Source organism: Cavia porcellus, unplaced genomic scaffold (assembly GCF_034190915.1).
Source record: "Cavia porcellus strain 051 isolate PalLab524CR breed Dunkin Hartley unplaced genomic scaffold, mCavPor4.1 scaffold_10, whole genome shotgun sequence".
Classification (NCBI taxonomy): Eukaryota; Metazoa; Chordata; class Mammalia; order Rodentia; family Caviidae; genus Cavia; species Cavia porcellus.
The window spans coordinates 62,522,272-62,543,683 of NW_026947493.1; the positions used below are offsets into that span (position 1 = coordinate 62,522,272).

General features: G+C 36.7%; 1 protein-coding gene across 1 annotated transcript in view; it reads right to left on the reverse strand.

Moving 5' to 3' along the window:
• Mmp16 (matrix metallopeptidase 16) overlaps positions 1 to 9,954 on the reverse strand; it is a 252,987-nt gene extending 243,033 nt beyond the window's left edge. Inside the window, exon 1 of the mRNA XM_003479993.5 lies at positions 9,533 to 9,954. Coding sequence (XP_003480041.3) covers positions 9,533 to 9,664 — 132 coding nt within the window. The 5' untranslated portion in view covers positions 9,665 to 9,954. The remainder of the gene's footprint in view (positions 1 to 9,532) is intronic.
• Positions 9,955 to 21,412: the final 11,458 nt, after the last annotated feature.

Genomic DNA, 21,412 nt, shown 5'->3' on the forward strand with positions numbered 1-21,412 from the left:
TCTCCCCTGTGATTTGTCTGGTTAAGCCTAGTTTCTACTTTTTTGCATATAATGACCGCAAAATAGAGATAGTCAGGGAAAGGAACCAGCTAATTTACTCACTATATCTGAAAGATGACTCATTCTGTGTGCAGTATCTAGTAACTTGAAAATTGCTCTCTCATATATTTTTGTCCATATTTTTGTAATTTCAGGGTGGGACTGTAAATCCATATGCTGTTATTTCATTATCATCTAATATCTCTTAACTCCGTAATCTTACAACTCTTGAATTGGGTATTATCATCTCTATTTCTTTTCTTTTTTTTTTTTTGTCTTTTTCATTTTTATCGGTACCAGGGATTGAACTCATGACCGCCTGCTTGCAAGGCAGGTGCTTATGCCGCTGAGCTAAATCCCCAGCCCCATATCATCTCTATTTCTACATATGAGTAAATTGGGCCATAAAGTCCGATAGGGCTCATTCAAGTCCACAAGCCTGTGACCTGGCTAAAATGTGTAAGCATGGTTTCTGAAGGTCTCACACACAGCCAGTTAGGATACACTGTCTCTAGAGGAAGTGAGGAAGTACCTGGCTAAATATGCAACAATCAGAAATGTTCTAAAATCAGCTAGATCTTACCTTTTCAAGTTGGCTTAGAAACAATCTTCCTTTGAAAGACTAATGAATAAATTATGAACCCAGAAAGCAACATACAGTAGCAATCTTAAAGTCTGAAGATTGCTTTTTATACACACTGGTCAACCACCAAATTGGAGTTCCCTTTCTTACCATAACAAAGGCAATACCAGCTATGAGGCAAAACAGGAGAAGGAACTTGTAATTTTTTGAGGCTCCAGGTTTATCTATGAGAAAAATCTCTCTACAATGCAAATAAATAATTATTTTAAAGTGACAAAATAAATATGCCTTTTCCTTATAACTTTTACCTAGCCAATTCAAAATATAAAAATAGCAAATGCCAGAACTTATGAAACATGTCAGTCCAAAGCCATATATATATATATATATATATATATATATATATATATCCCCAAATAGTGCACAGGATCACAAATATTCTGACAGCAATTTTCCATTACATGTTTTATAACTTTAGTTTTAGAAGTTAATCAAATGTTTCTTAATCTTCTGAAAATCACTTTCAAAGGTAAACTGTATCATGACAAGTAGTTGAGGAATAAGATATTACAGCAGATCTAGTATTTTATACCATACATAAATTATAAATATCAATGATTTAAAAAGCATCTTCAACAAAAGGTCTTCAATAGTAAAACTGCAATGATCACCACATAAACAATCTTGAATTAGCCAATCAAATTAGTTGCTTCAGAATTAAGAATCTTTGCTCAGGATAGATAGGTCCATAGTTTTCAGTACGCTTAGTAATTATTTCTCTTCAGTGTAGAATACAAAAGTTGTCCACAGTGGAAATGGACCATACTGTCCTCCTTGACAATCAGGAAGTGAATGTCACCTATGTTGATTTAGCTCGGAGCCTGATTTGACAGAAGAGTACCCCACATTGACACAGCACAGCAGCATAGCCACAGCAAATCTCTTCACTCTGCACACCTCACGGTAAAAACTCACAAGATAACAGTGAAAATTAAATGTGTTCAGAATATATACAAGACATTTAGAACACTACTGGGGAAACAGTGTTCACCAATTTTTAAATAACATTATTTTTATTATAATTAATATAAGACATAAACATAAATTTCTGGTACTTCCATGTTACAGGTTATCTGGACATTCCTTTAATTAGAATGGAAGGTCAGACTGTAGCTGTTTCTATGCTCCTGTCACCAGAAGGACTTCAGGAATTGAAATGCGTCTGTTCTTACAAAGGCAACTGCTTGGCATGGTCTCAGTGCTGTTGTTACAAAACCTGTGCTACAAGCAAGCAATAAAAAGCACATATCTATTACATAAATCATCAAACAGGGCACAGGCTACTTAAGTAATCTTGAACCTTCTGTAGTACAAACAATTTCGCTGAATGCATCCTCAAACTGTAAGTTATATGAGTAAAATTGCTGAAGTATTAGAAACACGCAAGCCTCCAAAATAAGATATTATCTGTAACTGACAGTGCTTTGGACTTCTTGTAAGTTTGTTCTCAATTTCCTAAAAATTACTGAGTATACAGTCTATGTGTTGCTTCAAACTACTTAAACTGTTCTACTATACCAGCTTATAAACCTGGGATTCTGTACAGTTTCTAAATTGAAATCTCTTAAGAGTCCAACTAGAAGAGATAAGTTGGACACTGAAACGTGACGGTCCAGACACTGTTTCAAATGATGAAAGAATGAATGAACAAGATGCCCCAAACCAAAATCTACAAATATCTAATACAAATATTTGTATACAAATATTTGTAATATCTAATTACAAATATCTAATCATAGAAACCAGAGGGAACCATTAGCACATGCTAGAAATTCAACTGTGAAAAGTTCCCATGGAAAAACGCTTCCACGGACATTTCTTGAAATCTCACTGCATCAGCCCCACGCAGTGGCACCTGCCTGCCCTTCACTAAGGTCACACCAGGTGCATGCAGGTTTGGTTCACTCCACCTTCACTTCAACATGGCTCCAGCTTTCTTTGTAAAGTAGTCATTCAATAATATTCCGTGTGTATGCGCACGCGCACATGTGGTACCGGGAGTTGAATTCTAGTCTTGTGATCCCAGGCAGGTGTTGTACAGCTGTGCTACATTCTCGCCCTTCAATAATATTAGTATCTTAGTAAATAACAAACAGTGACTGGGTTTCATGAGTTTTTAAAATTGGGTTTTTGCTACACATTTCTAAAAGGCATTATGAAGTTAAATTTTTCCAACTTCTAATCTGTAAGGCCATCATTATTTTAGTCATTTTACCTTAAATAAGAACACCAAAATCCACTGTAGTCACTACAATGTGTAATTTCTGACTTATTCTGTACCTAACAACAAGAGAAGTACAAAGCAGTCTGTCTTACAACATTCTTTAACATACTGTCATGCTCAAAACCCCCACCCCCAATAAATGCTAATTTCTGCAATCACTGGTGACAAGTGTCTTTCAGTAAACCCAGTTTACATCTTAAATCATGAACTATGCGTTCACTGATTTCCCCAGAAACCTCTGATTGGCTATGAGTCATTTCAAGACATCTGATTGCATCTAGCATCCTTGATTTTAAACAAAATTCGAAAGTCATTGGCGTCCTAATAAACAGCTCAACAGCTCCCTCTAGCCTCTTTTTATATACTACATCCAGAGGTCACATTTAATCAAAGGTTAAGGGGCTACAGGAACGACTTTTTTTATACTTTCTTCTAAACTTCTGTTACATGGCTCATCGGGATATTCCACTAATTCAAACTCAGAGATTCATGATATCAAATAGTCGTGACCAAACACTAACAAATAGAATATCCATTTGGAGTATACTAAATACGAGGAAGCAACAATTACATATGACTTCATGAAAGCTACAAAACTATGAATCAATTTCCAAAGAAAAAGAAGGCAAAAGAAATTTGGGTTAAGGTGAAATATTATTTCATACTTATCCTTTTTAGTATGGAATTTTTTGCTCACATGAGCTTTACATTTTATAAAATAAGTGAAATCAGATTTTTCACATTCAACATCAAATATGTGTTAATAAACAAATATATTCCAGAGAAAACGGACCAAAATTATTTTACAGAATAAACAAATGGAACATATAGTATTTCATGACAAGTTATACCTTATATTTGAATGGAAATGTAGATAGATAGATAGATAGATAGATAGATAGATAGATTTCAATCTTGAGATACCCTTCCCCTCCCCCCAAAAAAATATAAGCTAAAACTCAGATTTTGGATGGATTCCAATTTGTTTGTTTTTTTTTAAGGACAGAGGTAGCACTGGTAGATGATATGTATTTTTCAAAATAACATTAAGCCGTGTTTTTAACATTAAAATTTTGAAGTTTGCTACCTTGGCCAAAAATTGAGTTTAAACTAATGTATCATTTGCTGCCAGAGTCTTTACTACACAGTAGAAAGCTAGGATTATTTCCAAGCTGAAACACCCTTTGTCACTACAGTTGAAAGCACTCCTTAGATATGTTACATATGATGAATTTCCTCGACATTCATTTCAGTGAAAAACATAAACTATCTACCTTTGTGATCTCTGTTGTCTCTCTTTTTAAAGGATAAATCTGTGCATTTGCGACCTCAACTCAGGCTTGAGGTATATGTACTATAGGTACTATAACAGTACAATTGTTTGAAAAAGCCTTTAGTGACAATTTAATTCAATATTCATTTTTTCAGATGAAGGGATTAAAGAAAAATCTTATCCAAGTTTAAAACTGTAGTATTGAAAATCCAGAGTTCAAGTCTGCATCCTTTGACTTCTGTCTCATCCTTTGACTCGTATCCCATAAACCATATTCCTAACTATCTTTCCATTCATTCTCAAAGTTATATGCAAAAAAAATCTTTGTCATTGTAGAAAACATTTTTCTGCCCATTCACATTGCTTCCTTATAAATCAAAGGAAATCTTTATGTTCTAAACTCGAAGTGTAACATACAGCTGACCTAAGTAATACTTTGAATTCTACCCTGACTATAGAGAGGAACCACTTGGGACTGAACCAAGAAATGAAAAGGTCCCCAGAGTCATAAAACCTAATATTGTCTATGGTATCAGAAAAGATTAACAGATTTCAGTCAATGTAGCCTTATAATAGAAAGTATGAGCCGAACTTACCATCTATGATAGTAACAGATGACAAGACAAAATGTGAAAATCACATTCCTGAACTGAACTGTCTAAGAAAAATCCACGGGAAGAATATGTACTGATGTTAGCTTGACTGAATTTAGTACATTACATTTCTTTAAAAATAGTAAAGATATTTAAATAAAATATTTCTAGTTCAGCTGGCAAGTCCTCCCTACTAGATTTTTATGTAATTAAAGTTATATCAGTTACATCTGTGTCGTAACTTATTTTCTATTAATGATGTCATCTAAGAAGTATTGTCTTTATGTAGACATGTTCCAGTTATATGCATGTAACACATATGTATATATGATACATACATGCATATGTCCATAGGATATACATATATAAAAATACACATATATTATTCATCTCATCATCAAAAGAACCTGATAAAGCCAGTACTCTTAGTATGTTCATTTCACAGTTATGTAAACTGATGCTTACAGAGACTACTTAACTTGCAACCTAAAGGGACATGATTAGAACTCGGGCCATTTAGTTCCTGAATGTGTATGCTTCATTACTGTTCTCTTGCACAATAACTGCAAGGCTTCCTGAGTTACTCTAGGATTTGGGCAAGCCCTATCTAAGCAACTCTGAACAGAGAAAGGCATAGTCCAGGTGGGACATGCAAGAGAAGCTGGAGAAGCTGGAGAAGCTCAGGACTGACTGGTTAGCCTTCTGCTATTCTTGTCAGGGGCATTTTAAATAGTCAATATCTTTGGGATTTCTTGCTTTGCCTGCAATCTTGTAGCAGCCAAAAACCTTTATGATTTGGTCACCAGGCCCTACTGTGATAAGTTATAAGGTACTGTAAGTGGAAAATCATGGTCATTGACCAGGACAGTCTCTGACTCAAGAAAATATGCTTGTCACCATCCTTGCATGGGCCAATAAAAGAATGTACCTTTATTATTTAAGTAAGTAGAGAACAAAGTGATAAGGAACACAAGTGTCTCAACACGAGACATTTAAAAATCTGTGAATTTTTTTGTGCGTGTATTGGCAACGTTTCATGATCAATCACTGCCAAGTTTATGCACATTACAGAGTCACCTCAAGCAAACTTTGACTTTCAGGTAGATTCAGACAAATCTGGCAATGTGAATGAATCCTAAGTCAGTTACATAAATGTATTTCACAAAAGAATTAGGAAATGGTAACACTCATAATTCATAATATTTTTCATGAACGCTTCATTTAGAATCTAGAATCTTTTCAATTACAAATGACAAAAAATGTTGCTTCATCAAGATTATTTTGTCACAAATGTATAATCATATACTTAAGCTTTGCTATATCCATCATTCAGAGTTTTACATGTTTATAGTACCATTAACTATAGCTTTAGGTTTTTTCCTTACTGTAAATGTATGCTGTTTAAAAAATCAATGAGGAATATGTTGCTCCAACATTTATAACCTGACAAACTGTCAAAGTTAATGATTTATGACTATTAGAGCTACACTGTATCTCAAATTTCATGACAAAAAAATGTTTGCAGTGTACCAAATAAGGAGCCCCAGAATCTTCAAAATCACCAGGCGCAAATAATGTTTTAGGACTGAAGTGACTTTTAGTAAAGATTAAATCATAATTCTTTGTTAATAATTTAAATGCTCCTGACCAATGAGAATCTCTGATTCAATCTGCTGCCCAATGGGAATGGTTTCTGACAATATTAGCAATGTAACTGTTTTTCATTATGCTATTACATACTGAAAGACCCACTCCCCAAAGGGGTCTAATGATATGCAAAAACTTTATCTAGCTGAGCATACACTGAAAATTTAATATTTAAAGAATGTTTCATCTAAAATATAGATACATAAATACATTGATTTTCTTCCATAGTATTGCTCTTGATAGTACTTAACCCTGGCTTGTTGTAAGAGATGTTCCTTCTTGTTTTAAAAATAGAAAAACGAACGCCAGTATCTTCTTTTGCTTTAAAAAGCTTCCATAAACATCAAGATTTTTCTACCACTCTGATAAGAAATTTCCAAGTATTTACTATCTTAAAGTTCAGAGAAGAATTAACAGGAATACTTGTACTCAACAGCACTCCAGAAGGAAAATATAGGTTTTTAAACTTTAAATTATAGGAATAAAAAAGTACCAGGGTCACCACAAATTGTTGAGTGATGAATAAAGCATTATAATCTTAGTTGTCCACATAAAAACCATCTTTTCAAAGCTTTGTTCCAACTATAATAACTTGGTGTGCTTACTAGAAAAAAATCATAGGATATGAGCTTCATGCATGATTGATACCATTACTGTTTATTTTAAGACTGTCCTTGAGAATCAATCAAATAAAGCCTTCTCAGTGTGTGTGTACTGCAACCATGTATGTAAATGCCTCTTCTGGAGAGGACGTAATGGAATACTCTTCCCATTAGAGTTTCCTACCAAAAAGAAATGCCTAATAAAAGTGAACCAAACAGAAATGCATGACACAAAACAGGTTGTCATTCTATGCTCTACAGTATTTTGATTTACTAGTAGTTTGGCTTTATATTTTACTCCTATAAAAACAGGTTATTATACATAAAGAAGCTTATAAATCCAACCAAGGAAGTGCTCAAGAACTTAAAAAAATCTATTTAAGAATAACTCAAACTATGAAACAAAATCTCCTACAAATAATTAGAAGATTGCCATTGTATCAGGTAAGCTTTTCAAGGAGGTCTCAGAGGGTGCATGACTTTATCTGGCATACTTTGCATCTCTGCACAGTACCATAAACACAAGTGGAAGAACTTAAATAGTCTAAAAATTAGGGGGGACCTCTTCTCTGTGAGCCATGTTTTCTTATATATCTTGAAGAAAGACATCATTGGAATTCAAAATTAAATCATGTTTAGTAATACTGTAACTTTTTCTCGCACAATATTTCATTGAACTGACTAGGGAGTCTAGAAATCTAAAGAAATATGGCCTAATTTATGTTTCATTTCATAATGAAAGCTAACAATCATCAAAACACCAATGTTGCTATGGCATTCCCACCTCTGAAAACACAGCAAAGATTTCCTCCAAGTAGCTAGCCATCAGCCCTCTCTCAGCTTCCTTCCCATGGCAAGTAAGACACAACCTGGCACTTACTTTTAACCCTGTCCCATGCCCTATTTCCTCCACCACCACCAGTCTGAAGCAATAGGCCCTTCTGTTTATTACATTATAAATAACAGCTTGCCCTTCTCATTGCTGCAGCCTAAGAACTAATTATTTCACTTCAACATTAAATTATCTCTTGATTTAAATGTTAGGCACAAAAATCCATCTGTGGCATGTAATTCCAAAAGTTCAAATTTGCCATCAAAAAAGTCTGGACTTCCAGCTCTTTTCTATTTCTCTTTTGCTGGAGAAAGGCAAAATGTCTTTTTCAAGATATCTGAAACTATTTCCCTTTTCAAATGGGGGTTTTCATGGGATACATTCATACTTCACACATGCAAATTTATTTCACTCATTTACTTTTTCAAACACTTTGTTTCTCTACCATTACATATCCTATGGAGTCCTAAGAACAGTTTATATAAACACAGTTATATTCGGGCTATGCCTTCACACATGGTATTTATTATGCACACTTTGTATATAAATCGGTTACATGAAGCATGTTCAAATACTGTGCAACAGGTCTTCTTATATTGTAAACACAGACTTTCAACAAAACGACAGGAAACTTTATCATATCAACCATACAGGAAAAAGTCACATTATACCTAAGAGACTTAATCATTGCCTTGAGAAATCAAGACATTAGTTCTTTTTACCAAAAGGTGTGATTCTGGTGAGACTCTCTGTCCTTCTGTCCCACCCTACGCGAAATAAACTTGTGTCACAGCCCAGGTGCATCCCCACTTCCACTGACTTATGGCACATCGCTAGCTTTAGTGCCGAGTTGATGACAGGAAGAGTACTTTGGCAGAGGTCTGACAAGTCCTTATCCTCAAGTTCCCTTTTGTTTTGTGCTGTCTGTTCCCAAAGCTATCACAGTCAAACAAATGACACTGTGAGTCCTCTCAATCTTGCCCTGAAAGTGTGAAATGAAATGAAAAAACACACCCCAGAACTATTACATGGGGCCACGTTTATTTTCAATTGGCAGGGGAGGGAGAGAGAAGACACTCAAAAGGAGATGGATTTCATGTTCTCTGAGTAGCCAGATCGAGTTACTGTGTATTAAGTTATGTCTAAATGAGAAAAGACTGTCTACCCAAGTGTTTTATCACAAAGTAATGTTATTAAACATATCAGACATTCCCATACTCTCCTCCAGACTCTTTGATTTTTGCCTCCTTTGTTAGACACTAACCACAGGAAAAAAGATTTCAGGAACAATACCAAGGCAGCTCCTGATGCCAGGCAATCAATCCTGCCTTTCGTGAGCTGTTCACGCATCCTAAACTCAAGCTGCCTTGCTCAGCTACGCCTGCCAGAGGTAGGGCTTCGCCTTCTCCCTGGGCGAGAAGCACGGGCCGGCCAGGACTGTGTCTTGGGGCGCGCAGCATCGTGCTTTGTGCTGTTAGGGATAACGGATTCTCGGTCGCACATACATCCATCACCTAAGACCCAGGGAAACTCAACAAGGGTTCCTGGGGCTGCAAGAGAAACAATGTGCGGAGACTCCGGCAGCACTGAGCAGCCGGGCTCCAGGATCCGAAGAGCGAAGGAAAGGACCAGGGAACAGCCCAGGCAAGGGGGGAGGACGGAAGCCCGAGTACTCTTACCTCCACATTGAAATACTGCTCCGTTCCGCAGACTGTAGCACATACAATCCAAAGCAAGGTTTGCAAGAAAAACACCCCCGAATGATGCACGAAATCCAACCGTCTTCCAGTGCTGAATGTGAGTAAGATCATAGTGAACTGTGCTTCAATGGATGGACGAGCTCCCCTTCGTTCTCTCCCTCTTTCCCTCTCCCTCCCTCCCTCGTTTCCTTTCAAAAAAAGTCCTCCGGGTGGGTATGCAGCCTGCAGGTTCACCCACGGCCGGGCAGGGGAAAGCGACGCGGGGCTCCGAGCTCGGCGGCCCCGGACGAGCACGGCGGAGGCAGGGTCAGGAGCGGCAGCTGGCGCTCACCATCCTCGGGGCTCCGCCACCTGGAACGGGCGCCAAGTTCACCCGCGGTTCCGACTCCAAGCTCCGAGTCGCAGCCGCAGCCGCCGCCGCCGCCGCCGCCTCCGGCCCGTGCGTCCCCACCTCCTCCGCCTCCTCCTCCTGCGCCTCCTTCTCCACCTCCTCCGCCGCCGCCGCCCCCAGCTCCTGCGGGAAGGGCCTCCGCCGCCCCTCGCTCCCTCGCCCGGGCTTCTCCGCTGCTCTCCGCGCGCCCCTCCAGAACGTTCATCCGTAATCTACATAAACTCCTCCTTCCCGGGGTCCGCCCGGCTCCCGGGCCCGGGGCGCGCGCGCGCACACGCGCACACACACGCACATGCACACACACACACACACACACACACACACACACACACGGCCAGACACGCACGTACGCGCGCTTCTTAAAGGAGAAGGCTTTTTAAAGGCTCCGGGCTGGCGCTCTGGATGTATCCAGCCAGGGAGAAGGGGCCGGGTTGCTGAGCTTTGTAATGGTGTTACCCACCCCTCACCCCCGGGTGGGCGCCTGGCATTCTGGGCAGTGCCACCTTCTCATCTCTGCCCACCTCTACCACCAGCGCACCACACGGCTTGCAGAAACCCCGGACAGGGTTTGGGTGGGGCTCAGGCTGTGGCCCCTCTGGGGGCCTGCGAAGCGCAAGGGCCTGGCTCAGCATCCTCAGTAGAGCAGCCTGGAAGATCAGGGGCGCTGAGAATCAGAGGAATTGCGCCCCAGGTTGCTGTGCTGGGCTTGGGGGCTCGGGTCAGTGGCCAGAGCTGACCAAGTTTGCATGGCAAGTTCCATGCGTCCAAAACTTTCCTGGGGTCTGCTTGGCCTCGGGCCTGGCGCTGGCTGAACCCTGTCTAGCATCGCTACCTTCCACCTTGGGGCTCCTGGAGCAGGCGCTGAGCTTTGGTCAGGAAAAGAGTGAAATAATAAGCAGGGTGGACAGGATGATCTTTTCCGAGTGCACGGTGCACACACTTACACACTGGTGCTCGGGAGCGATGCTCCCGAGTGTTAAGGACCATCCCAGCAAAGGGGTGGGGGCGTCGAAGGAATCTGGCTGTGGGAGCGAGGGGAAGAGCTGGGGAAAGGAGAGGGAGCAGCCTGAGGAAAGGCGAGTAAAGCAGCTGGGCGGGCAGGAGAAAGAGGCTGCGCGCAGACCGCGCGGGGGAGAGGCTGGCGGGGCGCGAGAGCTGCGGGCGCGAGGGGAGGCTGCTGGCGAGAGGCGCGGGCGGAGCGGGCAGGGGAGCTTCAGCAGAGGCTGCCAGGAAGGGCTGGAGCCGCAGCGATGTGAGGCGGTCGACAGGGGAGGCAGCAGCCACCAGCCCTTGGCAGGTGATGGTTTGGCTGCAAGAGGAAGGGGGGAAGGGAGCGAGGCAGGCATCTGTTTGGGGGCGATGCCAGTAAATGTGCTTCTCCTTGCCAGCCAGCAGAGGGGAAGAGGAGCTCACGGGAGAAGAAAGCAGGCGAGGCGAGGTGAAGAAGAAAGAGTGTTCTGGGCGTGACGGCAAACTCAGTGCGGGCAGAGAGAGAATTGACAAGGGTTATTTCATGCGTGAGTTGGCGAAGCAAGTACTTGCACTATAGGGGGCCCTGATTGGTAAGCAGTTGGAAAATGTTGAAGATGGTTTGCCAGAAATTGTATTGGACTGTAATCATGTGTCTCCCCGAGGAGGAGAAAAACAGGAGATGAGGAATGGGACTTTAAATCTATTTCTGTAAAAACTACAAGAAGTATACCCACCCAAGTTGACCTGAGATTCTAGGGGAGCCTCCTCCAAAGATCCGCACTGTGTAGAGCATGTGCCATCCACAAAAACGATTCTAAAGATGTAGGAAAAAGATGAATTTATTATATTTCATAGTGTGTTAAAATTTACAGAAGACTTCCAGGCATGGTATCTCATTTAATTCTCACATCTCACATGAAAACCATGGTTTGGTTTTCATTTTACAAGTGAAGACAGTGGTAGTTTGAAAGGTAATTTTCTAGCGAATCATACGAGTAGCAGAGTACAGATCTGTGTTTTCTCATTATAATCCACTGACTTTCCATGTAGTAATTCAGTCCTGCTCTTCACAGATTTATAAGCCATAGATTGAGATGACTTATATGAGGGAAGCATAATACAACACGAATCACAAGTTGAGTGACGTTAGGCCATTAACAAGGAGCAAATTTTGTCACTATGAGAAACTAGTCTAAACAAAATCAGATGCATTAACTGTGCGTGGAGGACAGAGTCTGAGAAAAGGTTTGCAATGAAATAATGAGTTAAACATTGAGCAAATAGACAAACGACGTTTTCTAAATCCTTTAAGATGGAAGCACATCTCCAGGAAAGGCTATTTAAATTACGTGTGACGAGATGGCAAGGAATCCCATTCTAAATCCTCTACTATTGGACCAGTCTTGAAATCTATGTTTTCAAGTAGTAATCCTAAAAAGATTCAAAAGATAATTTCAAATGTATGATAAGTAAGAATAAGATTTAAATTATGTGTAGTATAGCCATTAGTAATGACCTTTCCCTAAAGACAAATAAGTCTTCAAGCATCCATAACTAGCGAACAAGTTAAATACTGCTTAGTTTTAGTGATCGAGCTCAGAAAAGGTTACAGTCCAGTGAGGGAGAGAGATGTACGGTAATTATGAAACACTGTAAGATCAGCTATGCAAGATACTATGCAGTACAGTAAAAGAAACATGATTTTTCCGACGTCATTGGAAAAAGCATCAGGAAGTAAGCAATTCTTGAATGCAACCTGAAATGGTAAGTAAACATCTACTAGGCAGATAAGAAAAGGAAGGATGTCCCAGACCTGTGCACAGTGAAGGAAGAGATATGCAGATGGTTTGTCAGGGCTGGAAATCAGGGCATATTAAAATAAGGTCAAGGTCAGAAAGTTCATGACTGAGTGTGCAAAGATCAGATCAGGAAGTCTTCTGTGCTACATTTCAAGTATTTTTAAAAAGAGCTAGCACTTCAGTACCTTTACTAGATACTTGCTGATTCTGTGGAAACAGTTATGATGTAGCACTTCCCCTATTGTTTAATTTTTTTTTTTTTTTTTTTTTTTTTTTTTTTGCCTACACTGTTCCATTAAGCATTTAATGACTCCTGTCTTGGTAGCTCTTTTATTTGTGTCTCTCTAAAAACCTTCATGCGAAGTGTCACCTAAAGACTCAGCAGCTTCCCTGTGGAAATTTAATCACTTTTTGTCAAGTATGTTTGTTATTCCATCTCTCTTTTGTTATCTATGTTTGTGGTTTGAGAGCAAAGAATTATGCAGAGGTTCCTATTTTCATATCTGAATATTGTGTGCTTCCTATTGGTCTGAGAAGAGTCTGTTTTTCCTATCCACAGTAAATTAAAATGTAGACTATCATCTTTCCCTTTAGGGTGTTGATGAAATCCTTCTCAACTCTTGGCTCTTACTGTGTGTACTTTCTGTCAGATACTTTGTTTCTCCTGATGTTTTCAGGATACTAACAAACAATCACAAAATAACATAAGACTAGAGAAAAAGCAAAACCATACAAAGAAAAATAGCCGGGAATATAGCTCAGAGGCACCACCTGCCTGGCAAGCACAAGGTCCTGAGGTAGATTGCTGGTACAAAAAAGAAAAAGAAATATAATAAGAGAATCCTACAGAAAAAGTGATTGCCCATTGCAAAGACTAGTATCAATTCGGTGAAATATTACATGGAAAATGAATCTGAGGAAGAAATACTTTGACTTCTCAAGAGTATACGGATACCTCTTAAGATTCACCTTAGCTTTTAGCCCTTCACCTAAAAGTGAAGCAATTTGGTAACTGATTAATATTGGGAAGAATTATAACTAGTTCAGATAATATTGGAGGCAAACTATGTCTTATAATCACTATTGAATAGGATTTCCTTGTAAATTAGAACCTAATTTTCCTCTGGTTTATTGATTTATGTGCTTTTCACTTTTCTAGCTATGATTGTTTCCCAAAATTTGGTCATCATTAGACTTACTTGCTCATTTATTCTTCCAGTGAGCATCCATTAACCCCTGTAAAATACCAGCCATCAAAGATATAAAACCATAAACATGAAGTGCGTCAGGTAGACCAATTCAGCTTAGTTAGGTTCTAAGATACATGAGAATGAAGCCTTGAACTTCAAAGTTGTTTTCTTTTGGAATTACTATTGAAATAAATAAATTCTGAGCAATGCAAATATTAACATTAAATTCAGGTAAAAGTAAATGAGTGGAAATGGACTTTAGTACCTCTTCTTTTCCCTTTACCTAAGAAATGTGAAAATTCAAAGTGACTTGCAAGTTTGAGGAACCATCATATCAGAGAAAAAACAAACAGAATAGGAAGGTCAAGCATGGGGTCTTGTTGGTATGGAGGTTGTGTCCGTCGCCAGATGAAGCAATCCCAGTGATCTTGCCATCTTGTAGAACGTCAAGATTTTTAGATGTTCAAACTGTAGTTTGGTTGTCTTGCTTTACCATCTTTCTAAAAGACATTTCTCTCTCTCTCCTAAGTTTTTTTCTATTACCTCTGTTCAGATTTTTCAGATCTGTATTCTGAGCCTTAAACTTATTTCTATGATCTAAAATTCTTAATATTGTATTGCTCTCAACTAAAACTCACCATATCACCAACAAAATTTACCACGTTCTGCTTTTAGTGGTGTATTCCTTAGTTCCCTCATTTTAGCTGTGATCCACTATTCTACCAAAACGTGAATATATGTTTCAATTTAATATTAACTTATGCTCAGCGTTAAATCAGTCACCAGTAGCTGTCATGAAGTTTTGTCCAAAACTATTCTGACTGATTCCTTTTCTTATAATGCATTTAAACAGTGTCCTTTATAAATTCATATTTGTCATTTCACGGCTAACCACTGTGTTAGCTTCCAATACATTGTGCATTCAAATATCCTTTTTTTTTTTCTTTTTTTTTTTTTTTTTGGTCTCAAATGAGTCTTCATGACAACCCACTGAAATCTCCACTTTTTAATCTTTTTTACATAGAGCATTTATAATTTGAAAGCACATTTTAAAACTCCTCTTCAAATTCCTTATTACTGAGTGAAAGAAGTTGAGCCTTATCAAAGTTAGGTGACTTGCTGACAGGTAAAACACAGACACTATTTCAACTTATGTCTAGTTGGTTCTTTAAAATAAAAACTTTACAAACTAGACATACAAGAAAAAACATGATCCAGGAAAGTTTAGGAAATACTTTCATTGCTGTTTTACTTGTGACCATGTAAATAATTGAGATGGGCTAAAATTAGATTACTGGATACCATATGTTGTGGTTTGAAAATAAGACAGCTGATTAGAAAGATACTGTTACGTAGTTGGCTGGCCAAATTCAGAAGTGGGTTCTGAGACTGTCTATTGTCACTTGTATAGAGCTGGAAAATTCCTTATTTTTCATTTTATTTAACTTTACAATGAAATTTGACCTTTTGAGTAATTGTGAACATTATATGAGATGCTGTATCTGGAAACTTTCATGAATTTATAAATGTTAAGCAATAGATTGTTGTAGTGATTGTCTATTGCATACTACACACAAAATAGATAAGCAGCTAACACTCACAGAAACTCTAGTCAACATTCAGATTGAAAACTCCAACATTCAGATTGAAACTTTCTAATGTTATGTTGGGATAACAAGTGAGATGTGTTTCTCCCAAGAGTGTCATTTTTCCTATTGTGTATTGTGGATATTGTCATTGTTTTATTTAATATCGTTAAAATATATTTATGTTTATATTGGATGCTTATATTTCTTTGCTATTCATAAGGTCAAAAATAAGCTATGTGTTCATTGTAAATTATAAAACAATAATTGTCTACAAATCTAAAGATATATGTTTTAACAATTTACTTCTTAAAATGCTGGTCCACGTGAAATGAGCTAAGACTTTAAGAACTTTGATTCATAGGACCAAAAATGTAAGCAGTGCAATGTTAATTAAGATTGTAATTGTCAATAATCATAACAGAATACTATTACTTCTTTAATTTTTAATAAATTATGTAGTTATTTTCTATAAAGTTAAGACAATGATATGAATAAAATGAAAGACACATGACTTAAAATGAGTTTAAATTTGTGTTTGTATACCCACGATTTTCTTTAGCATTGGATACAGTTATATATTTCAAAATATCATCTCATTAGCCCAAGTAAGGTAAATATTGTAGGTTTTGATTTACATGCAATCTTACAACTTCAAAGTGCAGCACAATTTACTACAGGTTTCATATAAATGGAATTTAAGTGTTACTATTAAAAAGTTCATCAACTAGAAAACATTTTGAAATTTTAATTCATTCATAATGAAGTTATATCTTGGTTTAGGCAATTTAAAATTATCTTTACATAAAATTTTTGGCACAGCGAGGTTAAAAATACATTTGCCTTCTAACTTAACATATCTTGCTTAGCTGTGGTAGCTCGTGAAATAAGGTAGTGCAATTAGCTGGATATTTTTACATGAAGTTTTACCGCATCTTAAACATTAAAGTGAACTGAAACCAAACGTCATATGACTATGAGAACTTAAGTGTTTATGCACACATTACAGAATTATCTACCTGTGGAGTAATAAGTGTACAGATGTCTCACTTCATGATTTTACTCAATGAAAAAAGATATTGTGCTGCAAATAATCTTAGATTGGCTGCTTAAATATAAATACCTGATTGGCTTTGCGGGAGTAAACCTGTCAGGCATTCTATGCTCTGTATTCAGTTGGTGAAATGAATACTTTGAGTCAGACAAATTCTGAAGCACTTGAAGATTCTCAAGTTTGTGAGTGCATAAACTGGTGATAACTCAGAAGTCATAATCAATACTTTTCTAAGAAGTTAAAATTTGAAGTAATGGAGTAGCTACAAATATAACAAAATATTTGTTAATTTAGTAAGTTTAGCTTTGTAACTTTAATGACTTTGTAACTGAATTAACTTCAAAGGAAGATATGGGTTGATATAACAATAAAGTGAGTTTTTTATATGTTTCTCGATTAAATGCTGTTCTGTTTGTAAAGTGTGCACATTGCCTAGTTTCCCCACTAGGGGGCATGATAACTTGTGCGACTGAGGAGACTAAAAGCTTTCCTGCAGGCCAAACTTTTAATTTTAGGTTTATTTTTATTGTTTTAAGGTGTGGTGGCACGTGATAATCAGTTTTTTCCATAGTTTGTATAATTTTAAAGTGAAATCTGTGTAAAATGACCATCTATATACGCACGCATACACACACGTACATATATATAAAATTGTTCATCTGTAAACTTTATTTTATGATAAGAGAATTCAGTTAGTTTACACTGAAAATTTTTAATTTTACTTATTTGTTATCACTTGTTTAACTATATCAATAAAATGTCTTCAGTGTAGTAAAATAATAATAATATTCAGTTATAAAAGTAAAAATAGGTAGTTCTTTAGTGACAAATATAAATACATTAGTTAACTATTTGGTCACACTAAAGCTGGCAATTCATAGTCACAGCAAATGCTGTTTGAATTATCTTTTGTGGACCACTGACATAGATGTACTATTTAAAATTATACAGTAATTGTTATTACTGCTTTCTGGAAGATACCTTTATTAGACCTGTTAAAACATACTCATTTTACATTTAAAAATTTAGCAAACAAAAACACAGGATTATTAGCTATAATAATAGTTAAATTGGAGTTTCACATAAAAAAACAAGTTCAATGTCATATTTGAGACATACATTGCAAGAATTATCTGCTCTTTATATGAAATCCAAATGAATCAAGCATCCTGGATTGAGTATGATAAACTTTCATATGGTAGAAATATGTATAATAGATTAAAGCTCTTTCTAATAGGTTGATAGATGATATAGTTTTGTTTTAATTATGTAAAAATTAAACTCTAGAATTCCTTTTCATTAAAAATTGAGCTATAAAGAAGAATCAAGATATATTACATTCAGGAAGAAATTCCCTATGATGAAGGTAATCATTACATACATATAAACCCACCAATAATATTAATTTAAAAAGAATGAGTTATAATTCAAATTACAGAAAGATAGAGGGGGAAGAATGTGTCAAAGAAGGAAATAATAAATGACTCTGTCTTCGTTAAAGTGACCCGTGAACACCTAACAACTGTGACATGGGTGAGGCACAAGGAGGATTAAACTTGGTGCTCTGAAACTGGCACACTTCCCACAAGATAAAAAGTAACATTCATGTCAAAAGACACTGCACAAAACTAAGAGCCCTGTGGGCGAGGGACTGGGAGAGTAAGAAACAAAAAAGAAAGGCAAGGAGATGAGAGAGAGAAACCAGGGAATGATGACAAGAAGAATGGAAGTCCCAGCGGAAAGGAAATGGGTGACTTTAATCAGTTCTGCTATTGGTAGAAGCATAATGGAGGGGGTCAGTCCCGTATTCTCTCGAATTTCCAAGAGCATCAGGGTGCCACTGGACAGCTGCATGATCAGCGGGCTTTTTCTAGAGCTCTGCCTTGCTGAAAAGCTGCGTCTTCATTAATATGAAGTAAGTTAGGCAATTTATCTAAAGTCACAGCTAGTCAAGGGGCACTGGACAGAGTCATTGTCAGGAATCCCCTATTTATTTCACTGAGAAACATTCCCGCACCAATTGGCAAATTTATTTGATAAGAAAGAAGAGTCACAATGGTCGAAATGAACCAAACCATAACTCAGAGAAGGTGTGTTACTTGCATAGTACTTTGTGGAGAGCAAAACTAATTATAAAATCTGACTAGTGGAAAAGGAAGAGAATATCCTTCTTGTGATCTCATTCTAATGGAAAAAACCAGAACATTTTTAATGAAAGTATTTACTAATGAGTTATATGACATTTTAATATAAAAGGATGGTTAGTTCTAAGTGATGATAAACAGTAACCCAAGAGATTGTAGAGTTCTGGACAATTTATTTCCAGAAAAGTTCAGGAAAAACTGAAAGCAGAATGTACACATCGTTAATGAATTGTTGACCAGTTCCACATCTATTAGCATTACCATTGTTAAGTATTCTTAGGATACTGCTCATCTCCATAGAAGTCTTATTCTAAATGTTTACCCAATTTTGCCATCCCGTTCTTGTTGCCAGTCATTGTGATTTGTATTTTCCTTTTGTCTTTGGTAAATTATTGTTTCAACTACACAACTACCACCCAAAATAAAGCATTGTAAGCAAGCCAAGATCTATAAATTGTTTGCTCCTGTGTCACCAATTCCAATATAACGCCTGGTTTAAGGAAACAAGAATGCTAAGGGTTGCTTGAAGAATAAGGAATGAATTGTTATTATTTATGTAAACCAACATGTGTAAATAAGACAATTTTGGTTGTTTTTATGCTTTGAATTTTATCAATATTGATTCATATTCTTGTATTTCTTGATTTATTTTGGATTTTTAAAAATCTACTTTTTTTTTAATCTGAGCAGCAAGTTATTTTCAAATGGATAGATCACACAGTATCAAACAATGAAAGTCTTTGGGTTCTTATAATTCTAGTATATGATTATTTAATGTTTAAAAAAATTTTGATTTCAAAATCTTGTTGCTGACTGTCCAGTTCCTTAGCATTTATTATCCCTGGTTAATCAAGTAAATCTAGGAGGATCGTTATTTAATAAAGTTTCTTTTATCAACTTTTTAAATGTTTCACATTTTATCTACATTCTTCTGTGCTTCCAAGTGTGCACCTAGTAGACTTTATCTTCTATACACAGCACTTTTAATCATTCTTGCTAAATGTTTGCTATTTCATTTCCTTGATTTTTCATAATATTCAAGCTTACGATTTGTCCTATTATGAGTAACAGGTTTTTGTTTTTCTTAAAAAGGTATATGGGAATAAACTAAACTATTTCCAAATAAATTATAGAATACACCTATGTAAACCAAGTAGATATTCTTCCTCTTTCTTTCTTTCTTTCTTTCTTTCTTTCTTTCTTTCTTTCTTTCTTTCTCTTTTCTTTTTCTTTTTCTTTTTCTTTTTCTTTTTTGGTACTTTTTGTGTTTTACAACTAAGGAATTAATCCAAAATCTTGCACCACATGTTCTCGGCCTGTATCCTCAACCAGACATATTCCATTTTGAGACAGGCTTCCACTAAGCTGCCCAGGCTGGCCTTTCACACATGCTTGGCATTCGGAATAGTAGGGGTTACAAGCATGTGCCATCATACCTGATCAGGCTTTCTGTTTTTTAAAGCTATTTCCCATATCATTGCAAGTTACAGTGTCTCAATATTCTAGGTTATTTGTCAAATGAAGTAGAAAACTGTTGAGAAATACAAGTTTCCATCTAAATAAAAATGTTTTACACTGAAGATAGAAAGTACTATATTCAATAAACATGGCATATATTGTCCTATTTCCATGAAAACTTATTTGAAGAGCACTTGTTAGGTGTTGATTTTGAACTAGATTGGAGAAGGGTCATAATAAATAGGTCTATAGGAGTTAGGACACTTATTCAAATGGAAAAAGACATATAAGAAGAGTATTTCATTTAATTGTTTATTTCACAGTGTGTAACTGAATGGATAGAAAACAAAGTTTGTCATCAGAAAAGTGGCAATTACTTATATATCAAAATCTCTGTAGAACTGAACCACTAGGAATTAGCACATAGACGATATTCATCAGTAGATTCTATAACAAACGTATTGCCAATTACAGCCCAATATTCTTAACATGGTAGATTCAATTTGACATTTAAGCTATTATTACAATGTCATGATATTTTCCAATAGTAATTCACATTAGAAGGTGATATGCTGTTTCCCAATGCTTCTTTGTTCAAAATGCCAAAATGTCTTCATTGAAGTATCTAGCTCTCCAGACTTTTTGATCTATGGTTTTCCAACTGCTTAATGATTGCAGTATTATTTATAGGAAAAACATAAAATTGGTTAGTGGGAAGATAAGCATGCCTGTCAATCTAACTTGCTGATGTACTCCTTAATCCAAAGTAATGTTCAAAAAGAATATATTTTAATCATATCAATGCTATAATACAGTAAATTAATACCAACATGTTTAAGTGTATTCAGTGTTGACAGCTTCTTTTCGGATCATATTTCATTAGCTGTTCTACTAAATAGTTTGTGTTATGTGTGGAAAGTACAGACCCGTATATTCAGAATGTGGAATCACTGAGTAATTTTAAATTGATTATTCATGATAATTCCTAAATTATCATAGTTTTCCTTTCTCTGTTTCATTTCAGATTGAAATAGTTCTTTGGATTAAAGATGATAGAAACAAAAGATGTGAGTCACAAATATTATCTTCATTGGCAGATAGCTTACATGAAGATCACCTAAGAAGCTTGTCTCTATTTCTATCACTTTGTATTTCTCTAGCTCTGAATTTAGCTTTTAAAATCCAAACTGTTCTTTAAATACAATCTTAGGAAACAATCATATTTTATGCTTAACTATTCACATATTCCTTTACTATTATTCCTT